Below are 13643 nucleotides of genomic sequence, written 5' to 3'. Positions count from 1 at the left end.
AACATGGGGTGGGGGGTGGGCTGCAGAGCCTGAAGAGGGGCCAGAGTCCTTCGAGCTGAAGTTACTGCACTGAATGCTGATGGGAAAGCTTGCCATTTTATTTCTTAGCAGAAAAAGTTATGGTAGTGAAAGTGGGAATCACTATTCAAGGAGGAAGAAATTTCCTGATTCATGACAGAATTCCTGGACAAATGTCTTAGTCACTTGGGAAGAGGGTCAACACAAAAAGCTAAGTTAAAAAATAGATACATAATTGGGTACATACAACGTGGTCTCAACTTAGTGAAATCAATTTCTCTATATATCTATCTCTTAATGAATATTCAGACGTAAATGCAAGAAACTCAAATTGAAATATACCAAAATGTTATCAAATGTGTACCTTATTCCCACTTGTATTTTTCCATTTGACTGTAATGAAAATGTATTTCTCTTATAGTAAAATGTTTATATGAAACCAGAATTCCACATCTTAAACTGGTCTTTAAGACAGAGAAACTGAACCTAGGGTTACTGAAGACATGTGAGAACTGGCACCAGACGCCAGGGGGAAACTTTTTTAGCTTCAGGTTCTCAGTGAGGATGATTAAGTATTTCCAGAATCCTAAAGCAATCGTAATCTCTGAGTGAAATCTGGTAAGTGAAGCTTGGGCTGAAAATGAAAATTATATCCCCCATATCCTCACATGCGAGAAAGAACTTGTGCAGGTGGTTTCATCGCGTCCCAGATGCCTTTGAAGTTCTGGGGTGCAGGAGGTTTGAGGCCACCTGGAGTTATGGGAAGGGTGGCCTCCCCAGGTGCAGTGAAGCCGGGGAGCAGGGTGGTTGCCTCCCCGAGGGGGCTGCGCTGGGAGTCAGCCGGTGGCCTTGTGGAGGCCCTGAAAGCCCTTCTCTTTCACCAGGGTGCCCAGAGTCTTCTGTAAAGGAACTCATCTTTCCCCTACAAGGTGTGATGCATTTTTACCATGACTTCACATTTAACGTCATTAGATCAATATCTGCATGTCTCTATAGCTAAGAAGGGATGCTACAGTTGGTGCACAGGACCTGAAAGTACAAAGAGCATCACTTTGACACAGCTGATTTTACACTGCCCATGACTAACCTTCTTTAACCCTGCAGGGCTGTGTGTTCCTCCAGAGGGACAAGCAGCCACTTTACCCGTCTGCCCTGGGCTCTTTCTGGCCCTCTGCAGAACAGCTTGTTGGGCTGGCTCATGCAAAAGAGGGCAGATACTTTTCTTGTTATGAAGAATAACTGGCGATTTGACTTTAGGGAATTGTATTTGAACACTTAAAATATTATTGCATTGGGAGCAAGAAATCAACCTGTAGAAATAGCCAGGTTTCCAAATACCGACATTAACTCTGGGTTCAGATTTTCAAGGGCCACTCTTCTCCCTCCTGCTCCCCTTTCCCCGCAATCTTTAATTTTACCTGCTCCTAGCTCTTTCCTTACTAGAGAATGGAATCTCAGACGCTCCTGGCAAACTCTGTGTTATTAGTACAGGATGGCTTTCTGTTATTAGATTGCATTTTATTATTTCCTTCAGCTCAGCGCATACCTGATATTGGAGGACTCTCCCTGTGGGTTGAGATTGAAAGATGCTGCAAATGATGATGTGCTTTTATTATTTTGGGGGGGGGGGCTTGTTCCCTCGCAGCCAGGTGAGAGACCTTATGGTGGGCAGGCTGAAGGACAGGCCTGCATTACTTTAGACCGTCAGAGACCAGCATCCTGGAATGACTGCTTTTGTTTGCCAGAGGCAGCTGCTGTGTTGTTGACTTGAGGTGCCTGTCTGGGTGAGGAGATCAGTAGGCGTTTAGGATGGCTATCCTGGCCTCTTCGCACAGTGGGTCTAGTTTACCATCACCTCCTAGGGAAATAGATACAATTTTCCTTTGACCAGCTTTCTGTACAATTTCATGTCATGTAAGACACGTACGATTTCCACTAGAAGACAAGTCTCAAAGTACACAGTCACTTAAATTGTTAACTAGCCTTCGACAGAGTATAATAACAGCAAAAACTTTTACTTCTGAGCAGAGTGTGGTATGTGCGATGCCAGCCTGCCAGGCAGGAAGCTCTCCAGGGCAATGAAATCCCTAGAATGTCACTGATAATGCCATGCACTGAGGGCGTGTCGACTCTAATTGTCTTAGCAAGCCTAGGTAGAATAATCAAATGGAACAAACCTGTTTTGAAGGCAAATGATAATAAAACACATATTGTTAAAATGTGAAAATAAAAAGAAAGAATAAAAGAAAACCCCCAAGCCTATTACCCCTAAGTGCCTGTTATATCATTTGAAATCTGGGGCTAAAACTTCATTTTTCTTTCTGTCCCTCTTTTGTGTCCAGTGTTCTGGGAAGGAACCCAGAGCATCAAGCACTTTGTGTGGTTTAGGATGTGCTTACTCATGTACACAGGGCTTTGAGTAAGAATTTTTTTTTTAATTTTTTTTCAACGTTTATTTATTTTTGGGACAGAGAGAGACAGAGCATGAACGGGGGAGGGGCAGAGAGAGAGGGAGACACAGAATCGGAAACAGTCTCCAGGCTCTGAGCCATCAGCCCAGAGCCTGACGCGGGGCTCGAACTCACAGACTGCGAGATCATGACCTGGCTGAAGTTGGACGCTTAACCGACTGCGCCACCCAGGCGCCCCAAGAATTTAAGACTCAGAAAAAAAGTCCAATTTGAATCTGGTCCTAACCCACTGGCCACTTCAACTAGAAATCGAGCCCACTTCAGAGAAGGCAAAATGCTGCTTGGGAGCAGAGCAGTGCTGAAGGACTTACCAAATTCCAGGTCATTGATGTTGCAGTGAAAGACGACTTCTTCATTCACCATGAGTTCTACCACATTCCAGTCTTCTATCTTTTCTAGGATGATGTTGTGTCCATCTCTGGCCAACACAGCTGGAAAAGATGGAGAGGAGTGTGGGTGGCATGAGGACAGGCTCTAGATTAACCTGCCATGCGGATGTTCTCATGGATGCCAGCAGCTGGCTTGGTTTCCAGTTGCCCGTGGCTATAACTCCAGTTGCCCTGTTGGGTACCTACCTGGTGCTGGCCCGGTGTGCCCTCACCTTTTCTGGAAAGCACAGCCAGAGACCTGAGCAATTCAGGTTTTGGTTGCAATTTGCCCCAGGCCCATAGGATATGTGGAAATAGGATATGTCTCTAGGAAGAGTTTTTGAACTTTTTTTTATAGAGATGATACTCAGTGCTGGAGGGGATGGGGGGAATTAGGTAACTTCTTATCCTGCTGATGGAAATATAAATTGGCCACCTTTCTGGAGTTAATTTGGCAATACAAGCCTCAAAAGCCTCAAAAATGTTTAGAATTACAGAATAAACTCTGGCCAGGGGATATGCGCTTATAAGAAAGATTCCTCAGGAAAACAAAACAAAACAAAACAAAACAAAACAGAAATACAGGCAGACTTTTGTAACGAGAGGTTCCTTTCTGCAGTTTTATAATAGAAAATACTTTGTATAACCTATTGTTCAAATCATAAGAAGATGATAGGTCCATATGATGAGTTTTTTCCTGATCATTTCAGAAAATGTTTATTCATTTTTTTAATAGCAAGAAAAATATTTGCAATATGTGCAAACAATCAGGTTACATGTATAGCATATATGAAAACACATCTTCACTACTAATTAGAGTATGTATATGTAATAGGAAAAGAAAAGAAATACTCAGTGGTTATCTCTCTGGTAAGAGTGTGTGAAACTTCTTTGTCTTTATTCTTCCAGCATTTTCCAGATTTTCTATACTAAGGAGAAATAAAATGCTTTTTATTGTTTGTTTTGTTTTAAAGCTAATGAACTGAACTTTTATTCACACCTTTGGAAGTTGCTTTTTGGTTATCACTTCCCTAGAGATGAGCCATGGAAAAGTTGTTAGATCTATTCTCTAACGTGGAAACGCAAAAGTGTAGGAGTTTAGGAGAAATGATGTGCATGAACAGCATGGGATTCTGTTTTCTTGAAATGTTCACCTTGTAACATTGGTGGTAGAGTCGGTGTGCTCAATCACCATTTTTGGCATTCTTCATGCATCAGTGAGAATTTTGGTTAAGTTGGGATGAGGAATCCGATGAAGGGTGTGGTTTTTTTTTTTTTTTGTTTGAGTCTTAGCATTGCAATCAGTCTTATGTGCAGAAAAGCAGACAATTATGTCAGTTAATTGCACTTAATTACAGAGACAATTGCTGCTTCAAAATGTTGGCGTGTCCACTTCTTCATCTTTCAATCAGCTCAAGAACATCCAGCCCCAACTGTGAACATTTTAATTGCGTGATTTTAATTTCACTTCTGGAAAGGAACTTCAGAGAGTAACTCAGTGAGGATCTCCATCAATGAGATAGCGCTCCTTGGGCACCCAGCGGGAGCCCTAATTGACCCTGCATCAGTTAACGCCTCTCTCTACGAACACCCGCATCTTTTCCTCTGGCATATTTATGTTATTGTATCCTATTTAAGTGTCTTGTATTAAACATCTTTGGAGGAAGGCACTGAGCTTGGACTAATGCCTTGTTGAAATGGAGTGGTCCATGCAATTTGGGATGGCCAGGGGACAGTCTAGGAAGCAGAAAGGCAGTCCATAGGCAGAGATTTCTGGGAAGCAGACACTCTCCCAGCAGCACCCCATCAGGAGATGGGATGTGTAGCCTGAGAGGGAAAAGTTGCAAGTGAGTGGGTAGGGGCAATTTGGCCTCGAGAACCTTGGCTTTGCCTTGCCAGAAGATGTCCCTGGGAAATGTACTTCAATTTGGTAGGAAGAAATCAGGAAAAAAACAGCTTCTCTGTTCCAACCCCATCTCTGGAGGCAAGGTGTTACCTCTATACTGCTAACACACAACAGCGACTCTCTAAGGCCCGGGGGTTCTGGAGAGAAGGAGTCACAGACTGTGTCTGGAGTTGCTCACTGTAATGCAGTGTAAGTGAGGAAGGGCTCTGCATGAGGAGACCTGGGAAGGCGCACACCCTTCGGCAGTCCACAGACCTTTCCTTTCTCAGAGGGCAGAGCCCTGTCTGAGTCTCACATAGTATCTGGGTCTGGGGTTACTTTTATGAGAAAGGCAGCACTCTTTCATGGCAAAGTGAATCTAAGAAACAGGATTTGATGTACCAAATAATCCACCCTGTGGAAGTGGGGGTGCCAAATAATGAGAGTCTGCCTCCTACTTGAGCAAATCAAGCCCTACAGGGAGAGACCCTCTTAAGACAGCATACCACTTCTCACTTCACTTTCTACATGGTTCGCAAAGCATGGGCTCTCGGGGCCTTTAAGGGAGCACATCTCCCTCACTGACCCTAATCCCCCCACCCCAACCCCACCAGATGCTTGGTGTTAATATAGCTTGTTAAATAAACAAACTCAATTCAATGGTGCTGGGAATCTCCAATGACTCTCTTGGATCTTGAGTGACCTAAGTCTGATTCTTATTAAAGCAATGAGCCACCCTAGACCCCACATCATATATTCCCCCACAGGATGCCTGCCCCCTTGTCATCAGTCTGGGGTGTGTTGAGCCCAGCTGTAGGGTGGTCAGTGCGGGCTTAAGGGATCAAACCTGGAGAAGCACCAGAATTCCTGCAGCTCATCCAAATGCCGCCTCTCTACATGGAGGACCCATTCTTTCCTACGAGCTGCTGTGGGGTTGTCTATTCAAAGAAAGGTCAGATAAATACACTCCATGCAACAAAGTCTTTCCAAAGGCAGTAGCTAAACTCCAGCATAAATCAACCAGAAGCTGTAAGGCCACCCGCAGAATGCCTGCCTCTTTGAAGTGGCACCTCATCCTTCAAGGGGGATCTGGGTAAGCTGAAGGGAAACAGAAAATCCTCCCTTTTCTCAGTGCTGGCGGAATTGGGCACCATCTGGGAGGGATTTAAACACTGCTAGTTAGGAAGTCAAGGCAAACAGACAGACAGACATCTCCCCCTTCTCTGCTGGGCACAGATGAAATGCCTATGACCATTGATGTGAGCAGCTAATGCATAGCTAGGGACAGGAGAATGGCACACAGGGTGTTGTCGCTAAATAAGCATAGATCCAATTTTTATGGGTTGGTTTCAATTCCTTTTAGTTCCTTTTAGCAGCTAATTTGGCAGACTTAAGGACAGTAGACAAGGAGCAACCATGGTCAGGAGATTACTTAGGACTTTGGTTAAGCATTACATAGTTTAGTTTCATTAATATTGAGTTCATAATAGAGACATTTTTGCTGAACCATTATAACTTGTGGGTAATAAAAAAAGAACAAAAATTTTCAGATTCCTTAAGGCACAGTAAGTTCAGGAAATATCAGGCATATTTCCAAAGCCAGCAGGACTTCAGGAAATGATAAAGGGCTATGAGTTTTAAAGAAACATACGGAATTCAGATGCAGATTTTACAGATGGGGACCTGTGAATGCACCACTCTGCTTGGTGTGATGTTACTATTGACTCTAAAGTGGTGGTGGGAGTGTGGAGCAGAACGGGGTCACGGGGGTGGGGGGGACCAGATACTCCCTGCTTTGCTTTTGTTAACACCCTGGCATTTGTCACCAGTCCTCAGTGAATGTTGGCTGCTGGTACGATATGAATCATCATTCAGGGATACACAAACTAACTTTAAACATCAGCCACCTGCTGATAGCTTGCAATGTGCTTCTCCAACCATAAAAATTCTCCCCTTGATCTTCTCAAGATACTCCTTCCCCTCCCCTACTGCGGGAAGAACTGCTTGTGCCCTTGGCTTCCTCATCTCTCCCTGCATCTTAACCTCCTGCCAGTGAAGGCTTCAGCCCACCTTCTCTTGATCCTGTGCTCTCAGAGGTGGAGAACCATCAGCACATTCAGTGGCTCACACAGTTCTCCCGCCCCTCTTAGTAAACCGATAGTCTGACTCATCTCCTTTCTTACTTCTTTTTTTAAAAAATGTTTTTATTTATTTTTGAGACAGAGAGAGACAGAGCATGAGCAGGGGAGGGGCAGAGAGAGAGGGAGACACAGAATCCAAAGCAGGCTCCAGGCTCTGAGCTGTCAGCACAGAGGGGCTCAAACTCATGGGCTGTGAGATCATGACCTGAGCTAAAATCAGATGCTTAACCGACTGAGCCACCCAGGCGCCCCTCTTACTTCTTTAAAATACTTCTGCTGGAAAAAAATAAAGAAACTACCCCAAACTATTTTAAACTCTAAAATTTTATCAGATTAATTTTTTTTAATGTTTACTTTTGAGAGAGAGACACACACAGAGCACAAGCGGGGGAGAGGCAGAGAGACAGGGAGACACAGAATCCGAAGCAGGCTCCAGGCTCCACACTGTCAGCACAGAGCCTGATTCAGGGCTCGAACTCATTCGTGAACCATGAGATCATGACCTGAGCCCAAGTTGGAGACTTAACTGACTGAGCCACTGAGGCACCCCATGAATTTTTATCAGATTATAAATGTGATGCAGACCCACGATTTTTAAAAAACCTTACAATTATAGGACAGAACATTTTAAATCACCCATAATTCTTCCTCCTCCCCCCCCCCCCACTTTGTCCTTTTCAGTGGAAGTTGGATCACAGTGTACATGGAATTCAGGAACACACCTCACTCCCTTAACGTCATGTCGTGATGATCCAGTTCTGTCAATATATACATGGACCAGCTGCACTGCATTTCATGTGACAGCTGTACTGCAATGTATTCAAGCTGGTCCTTTCTCCGGTTGTTTTCAATTTTCCACTATCAGCAAGAACATTGCAGGAAACATTCCTGGGCATCCCTCTGTGTACATGTACAAGTTTATGTATACATGGGAGAGACTGAGAAATGGAATAGCTGGGTTCCACAGTATATGGTTAAATTTTAAGACATGGCCAAGTTGGCCTCTAAAGTTCTGTACCATTTTGCCTTCCTATCCCAAGTCTCTGAGAATATTTTTTTCTATGTCCTTCATTAATCATGAATTCACCTTTACTAGAAATGACTCCTATTTAACAGTTTGGTGCCCAGTAGCCATTTTCGTCTTGAAATCATCTCACTTGCTTCTGTCTCTGGGGTCTCTCTTGCCTCTGCGCCCCTCAGAGGGGCCACTGCCAAGGTCCTCCTGTTCGCCGGTTCTGTCTTTCCTTGATTTCTCTCCAAGTCTCACCTCCTGTGGATCCAGTGTTTAGCTCCATTCAGATTAATTTTATTTATTTAATGCTTATTGACCCTTAAGATATACCTGGCACAGTTCTGGACACTGGGACACAGCAGAGAACAGGGCAGACCAGAACCCCTGCTACCCTGAAGCAAACCTCCCGGCAAATAGGTGAAATGTACGTTTCACCTAGAAAAAGATGAAGTCTTGATCGATGAGAGCCTAGAAAAAGAGTGTGCTCAAACTTATGAGCACTAGGAAGAAGTAAAGAAGGAAGGAAGGGAGATAGGGAAGAGGCAGGCAGAGGGAGGTGTTGACGTTTTTGATAGGGATGCTCAAGGAACGGCTGTTGATGAAGGTGACTTTTAAGAAACACCCAGAGGCTGCGAGGGAGTGAAGAGTGAGGACAATGCAGGGATCTGGAGGAAGAGCATTCCAGGTGGAGCAGCTGCCACACCTGGAGGTCAAAGTGCACCAGGGGTGTTCAAGGGCCAATGAGGAGGTCGGCGTGGCTGCAGCTGAGTGACTGAGGGTACAGAGTGTGTAGTGACAGAGGAAACGAGGTCAGGGAGGACACCTATAGGCCACTGCAAGCCTTTGACTTCTCCCTTGAGTGAGCTGGGAGCCACCAGGATGTTCTTGGAGGCACAGGCCATGCTATGACTCAAGTTTAAAGGCATCACCCGGCTTTGGCGCTGAGGACAGACTGCAGGGGACAAGGGTGGTCACAGGGAACTCAGCAGAGAGATAGGGGCACTTATCCAGGCAGGAGATGATGGTGTTTGTGATGAATGTGAAGCAAAGAGAGGACAGAAAGTTGCCTGCAAAGTTTTTGGCCTGAGTAACTAAAAGAACAGAGCTGTGTGAACTGAGAGGGAGAGAATGCAGAGGGGCTGGTTTGGGGTGGGTATTAGGTTTAGAAACTTCGGACATATTAGTCTGAGATGCCTACTAAACACCCCAGTGGCAATGAGAAATCCTGATGGGAGAGAGAAATTTGGGAGCCATCAGCACATAGATGTTATTTAAACTCATAACTGCTTCTGACTCAAATCTGCCTTTGTCTTTCCCCTGAACTTCAGAACGTAATTTCTAACCTCTTAATATCTCTTAATTAATCTTTTCTCACTTCTCCTCCCTAAATCTCTTCCTTGAGAATTGGCCTCTTAAGGCACATCCTTAATCTCATGATTCTTTAGCTCAAGAAACTTTGCTGGCTCCCTGTTGCCAAGGGTAAAACAGTCGTGACTCTCTTGTTACATACCATCCTCCAGCCAGACCCAGCGGCTTGCTGCTCCCCAGCTTGCCCCACGTGGCTCCCTCCTTCCCTTCCTAGTAACCCCGTGCCCTGAAATAATAAGAACGAATGCTTGTTGAACATTTACTATGTGCAGGTATGGTATTCATGACTCTGCATTTTCCCACTGGAATCTCACATCAGCGAGGTAGGGATCTGCTCCCATTTTACCAATAAGTAAACCGAGGCTTGCAAAAGTGAAATAATTTGATCTCGGCTTTGGCCACAGAGCTACTAAATGGTGGAGACCCATTCAAAATTAGATTGGTTGGACTTCAGAGTCCTTGCACTTGACCTCTGCTCATGCCATTTTCTCTGCCAACTGTGCCAAGAGCGCAAGTAGGAGACAGGTGACCAGGTGATCCATGGGATTTGTGTACAGACTAGATGGGAAGTATCCCCCATTTCAATACCTGTAATTTGTAGGTTATAACAAAATGTTTATTTATGCGTTCTCCTTTAATATAATTCTTGGTAGGGAAATGATCTAGTTGGACTCTGTATAGTCATGCTCGCTATGGCAGCAGCAAGAAACATAATTAAAAAGGGTCTGCAGGCATCAGCACAATGGCGGAGTAGGCACTCCAAACTCCCATTCCTCCATAGAGACATTAACGTTCTGTTGTCAAAAAAACAGCAGAAACTGTCAGAACAAACTTTGTCAGAACTCTGGAAAACAAAGTTGGCAAAAGAGTAAACACCGGGTCAAGACAAAGCCAACTTTAAGATGCTAAGAAAGCTTTGTGGCATCTTTACTTGTCCTTGCCTCACCTCCTCCCTCACTTGCTGGCAGCCTTGAAGATAATAGCCCTTGTCCCCAGTGTGGGTCCTCGTCCCCATGTCTAGAGGGAGCAAAGCAAACCATGTTTTGCAAATTCCTGTTTGTCTGTTCCTCCCTGTCTGGGGGCTCCCTAGGGACTGGCACAAGGCCCTTGTCTATGTTTCACCTAATGTGGAACTCACACAAGGTGGAAAAGCTGTGGGCAGCGTGCAGGGAAATGAAAAATGCATAGCTGTCTGGGCAAAAGACTGTTGAGACATACAATAAACCTCATGAAGCCAGGGAGGGAAAGCTGGTGAGAAGTTTCTGATGGGAAATTAGAGCATTTAAAAGCACTGAAGACTGAAGACCCAGGCCTGGGCTCTCTTCTCGTTCTATATGTGATCCCCAAGTCCATGACTCGGACCATTCTATCTCTAGTTCAGACTTTTTGTCTGAGCTCTAGAACTGCAGAGCTAACTCAGTAAGTACCTCCATCTACACAGCTGAAAACACATGAAGTTTAATATGGTCGAAATGGAGCATGTTCCTACAAATTACGGTCCATCTGTGTTGTCATCTTCAGCGTAGAGCACTTCCATCCATCAGCACTTTGATCAAGCCAGACACTGACTGGATCCAGAGGATATCCTCCTGACCCTCGCCCGCCCCCCCCCCCACCTCTTTCCTCTTACTTTTTTTTTTTTCCTTCCTCTTTCTTTAATCCACTGCCCCTCTATGGCTGTCCTAGTCCAAGCTACTCTCATCTCTCCCTTGTACCACCCGAAGTCTCTTGACTTGTCTCTTCACTTCCATTCTTGGCCCCCTCTGCTCTGTTCTCCTTAGACAGCCACAGTTTGACACCCCCCCCCCCCCCCCCCCCCCCCCCCCCCCGCCGCCTGAAACTTGCATAGGGCCGTGCAGGATCTGCCCCTGTCCACCTCTCCAACCTCATCCTTCTTGCAGTTCAACAAATACCTGATTTGTTCATGCTTCCAGCCTTTGTAGTTTCTCTGTCTGGCATGCTCTTTCTTCTCTTTACCTGGTTTTCTCTCCCTACTTTTTATTTTTTTTAAATTTTTTTTTCAACGTTTTATTTATTTTTGGGACAGAGAGAGACAGAGCATGAACGGGGGAGGGGCAGAGAGAGAGGGAGACACAGAATCGGAAACAGGCTCCAGGCTCTGAGCCATCAGCCCAGAGCCCGACGCGGGGCTCGAACTCACGGACCGCGAGATCGTGACCTGGTTGAAGTCGGACACTCAACCGACTGCGCCACCCAGGCGTCCCTCTCCCTACTTTTTAAAGCTCAACTCAAGTATAATTCCAGTGAACAAACCTTTCCAGATCTTCCCCTCTCCCCTCCAATTATAGCCAGTGGCAGGCCCCACTCTGATCACATTCCTCTGTTGGAGGCTCAGCACAACTGTTAACTAGTAGTCAACAATGAGAAGGTCATTTTAAGGACATGTACCTTTGTTTGCAAGTATGTCCCCAGTACCTGGAATAGTGTCCAACACAGATGCTCAGTAAAGGTTTGTTGCATGATTGAATGCTGAAAATGTAGACTCTCCACCATTTTCCAGCCACATGACTTTGGAAAAGTCACTTAATATTCTTGATCTTCTGTTTAAGCAGGATTATGTGATCCTTCCCATTCAAATGATTTGTATAAACTGCCTGGTACCAGTGGGCTCCCAGTACATGTTTGTTTCCACTCCTATTTTGAAGCAGTAGAAGCCAGAGGAAGATGCTAAGTCATCCTGAGGAAGTAGAAGCTCAGGGAAGACTCTCCAGAGGTTATGGTGCTTGGTCTGGGTCAGCGGAAGGAAGGAGGTATAGGGAGAGGGTACCGCCTGCACAGGTGCTCAGAGGTTGGGGTACACCTGGGCACACGCAGTTGGGTGGCCCTCTGGCGCTCGGCTGCCCACCTTGCAGGCCCTCCAGGCGGAAGGTGCGGTACTCCACAGACAGGCCGACTGCACTGTATGGCCCATAGCGCAAGATGACTAACGCGTTCTTCGGCATGGCTGCCGAGCACCCAGCCTGCGCGAAGGCGCAATACAGACTGCTAGGCAACTGCTCTGCAGGCCCTTGGGAGAGGGTGTGGCCATGGGGCAGTGGGCGGGGCCAGGGCGGGTAGGGGTGGAACTTAAGGATCCTCCCCACAAGTCCCTTCCTGAGAGTCTGTGTCAGGGGTGGGGATGAGGGTTCTTCCTTTCTGGGTGTCTGCCCCACCATCACTGGGGTGCAAGAAAGGTGCGGTGGTAGTTTGAGGCGACAGCCAGGTAAATGCGGGATTTCTACTTGGTATGGCAAGTGTTAGTGATAAATAACAAGAGCCAACATTTATAGCTAGTTACAGAAAGTATTGTCAAGTGACATGCTAAGCACTTTCCATGTGTTATCTCATTTAACCTTTTTTACCATCCTTCTGAAGTAGGTTGTATTTTGTATTTACAAAACTAAGGCTCAGAGGGTCCAGGTAGCCTTCCAAGGCAAGTCAGTGGTGTAGGATGGATTGGAACCCCTTGTAAGGTGCCTATATATAGAGTGGTGGTTTTTGTTTTGTTTTGTTTTGTTTTGTTTTGTTTTGTTTTGTTGTTTTGTTGTTTTTTTTATCAATTCTTGAAACTGAATTTAAGTCCTTGATCTGTTTTCTGAAAAATGTGAGTCATTATCTCTTCACATATTGCTTCTGGTCCCATTTTCTCACTTTTTAGGGACTTCAGTTAAATTTATGTTAGACCTTCCAACTGTATTCTTCATGTCTCTTCTCTGCTGTGTTTTTCTCTTTTCAATCTTCTTTTGGACTGTATATGTGTATGTGTGCATTCATTCATTCATTCATTCATTCATTTTTACCTGTAATCCAGTTTACTAATTTTCTCTGTAGCTGTGTCTTAACTGCTATTAGAGCCATCAATATGGTTGGGGTTTTTTTTTTCTTCAGTTATTTGTGTTTTAATTCTGGAATTTTACTTTGGTCCTTTTTGAAATCTGTGACACTTTCTATACTTGTCAGTTTCTTGCCAAGTGTTTTAGGTTTGAGGTTATCTTCTTGATCATAGTAAAGATACTTATTTTATAGTCTGCATTTGAGAATTCCACTATCTGGAGACCCCATGTTTCTGTTTCTGTTTTTATTTCTACTAGTGTCTGGTTATTTTGTCTAGAGCTCTTGGTTTACTTTCAATGTGTACTGGACATTGTATCTGAAAAATTATTTGTAGGAACAATTTGAGGCCAAGGGTGATGTTATCTTCCTCTATAGAAGACTTTTTTTTTCTTCACTGCTTGCCAATTCCCATAACACCAGTAACCCAGGATAATCTTAATATGACTTCAGGGCTTATGGTTATCTGAGTCATCCAGATGGCTTGAAACTGGGAGCAGGCCAGGTGGAGATTTGTTCACTTATATTTTATCCTCATTTCTGCCCTAA

General features: G+C 44.9%; 1 protein-coding gene across 1 annotated transcript; it reads right to left on the bottom strand.

Moving 5' to 3' along the window:
• Positions 1-1607: 1607 nt before the first annotated feature.
• On the bottom strand, positions 1608-12228 carry CD2H10orf53 (chromosome D2 C10orf53 homolog). The gene is made up of 3 exons (XM_043598170.1): positions 12130-12228; positions 2801-2920; positions 1608-1876 (listed from the first exon to the last, which is right to left on the bottom strand). The coding sequence occupies exons 1-3, from the start codon at positions 12224-12226 to the stop codon at positions 1812-1814; spliced, it is 282 nt and encodes a 93-aa protein (XP_043454105.1). The 5' UTR covers positions 12227-12228; the 3' UTR covers positions 1608-1811.
• Positions 12229-13643: the final 1415 nt, after the last annotated feature.

Source organism: Prionailurus bengalensis, chromosome D2 (genome assembly GCF_016509475.1).
Source record: "Prionailurus bengalensis isolate Pbe53 chromosome D2, Fcat_Pben_1.1_paternal_pri, whole genome shotgun sequence".
Lineage (NCBI taxonomy): Eukaryota > Metazoa > Chordata > Mammalia > Carnivora > Felidae > Prionailurus > Prionailurus bengalensis.
The sequence above is the reverse complement of the archived record's forward strand: the minus strand, read 5'-3'. Positions and strand labels throughout refer to the sequence as shown.

What these genes read in the sequence shown, in the direction of transcription:
- CD2H10orf53 (XM_043598170.1), bottom strand. Translation starts at nt 12,226, where the DNA reads ATGCCGAAGAACGCGTTAGTCATCTTGCGCTATGGGCCATACAGTGCA. An exon ending in CCGCCTGGAGGGCCTGCAAG is followed by an intron (nt 2,921 to 12,129) that starts GTGGGCAGCCGA and finishes CATCTTTTCCAG; the next exon opens with CTGTGTTGGCCAGAGATGGA. An exon ending in CATCAATGACCTGGAATTTG is followed by an intron (nt 1,877 to 2,800) that starts GTAAGTCCTTCA and finishes CTATTTCCCTAG; the next exon opens with GAGGTGATGGTAAACTAGAC.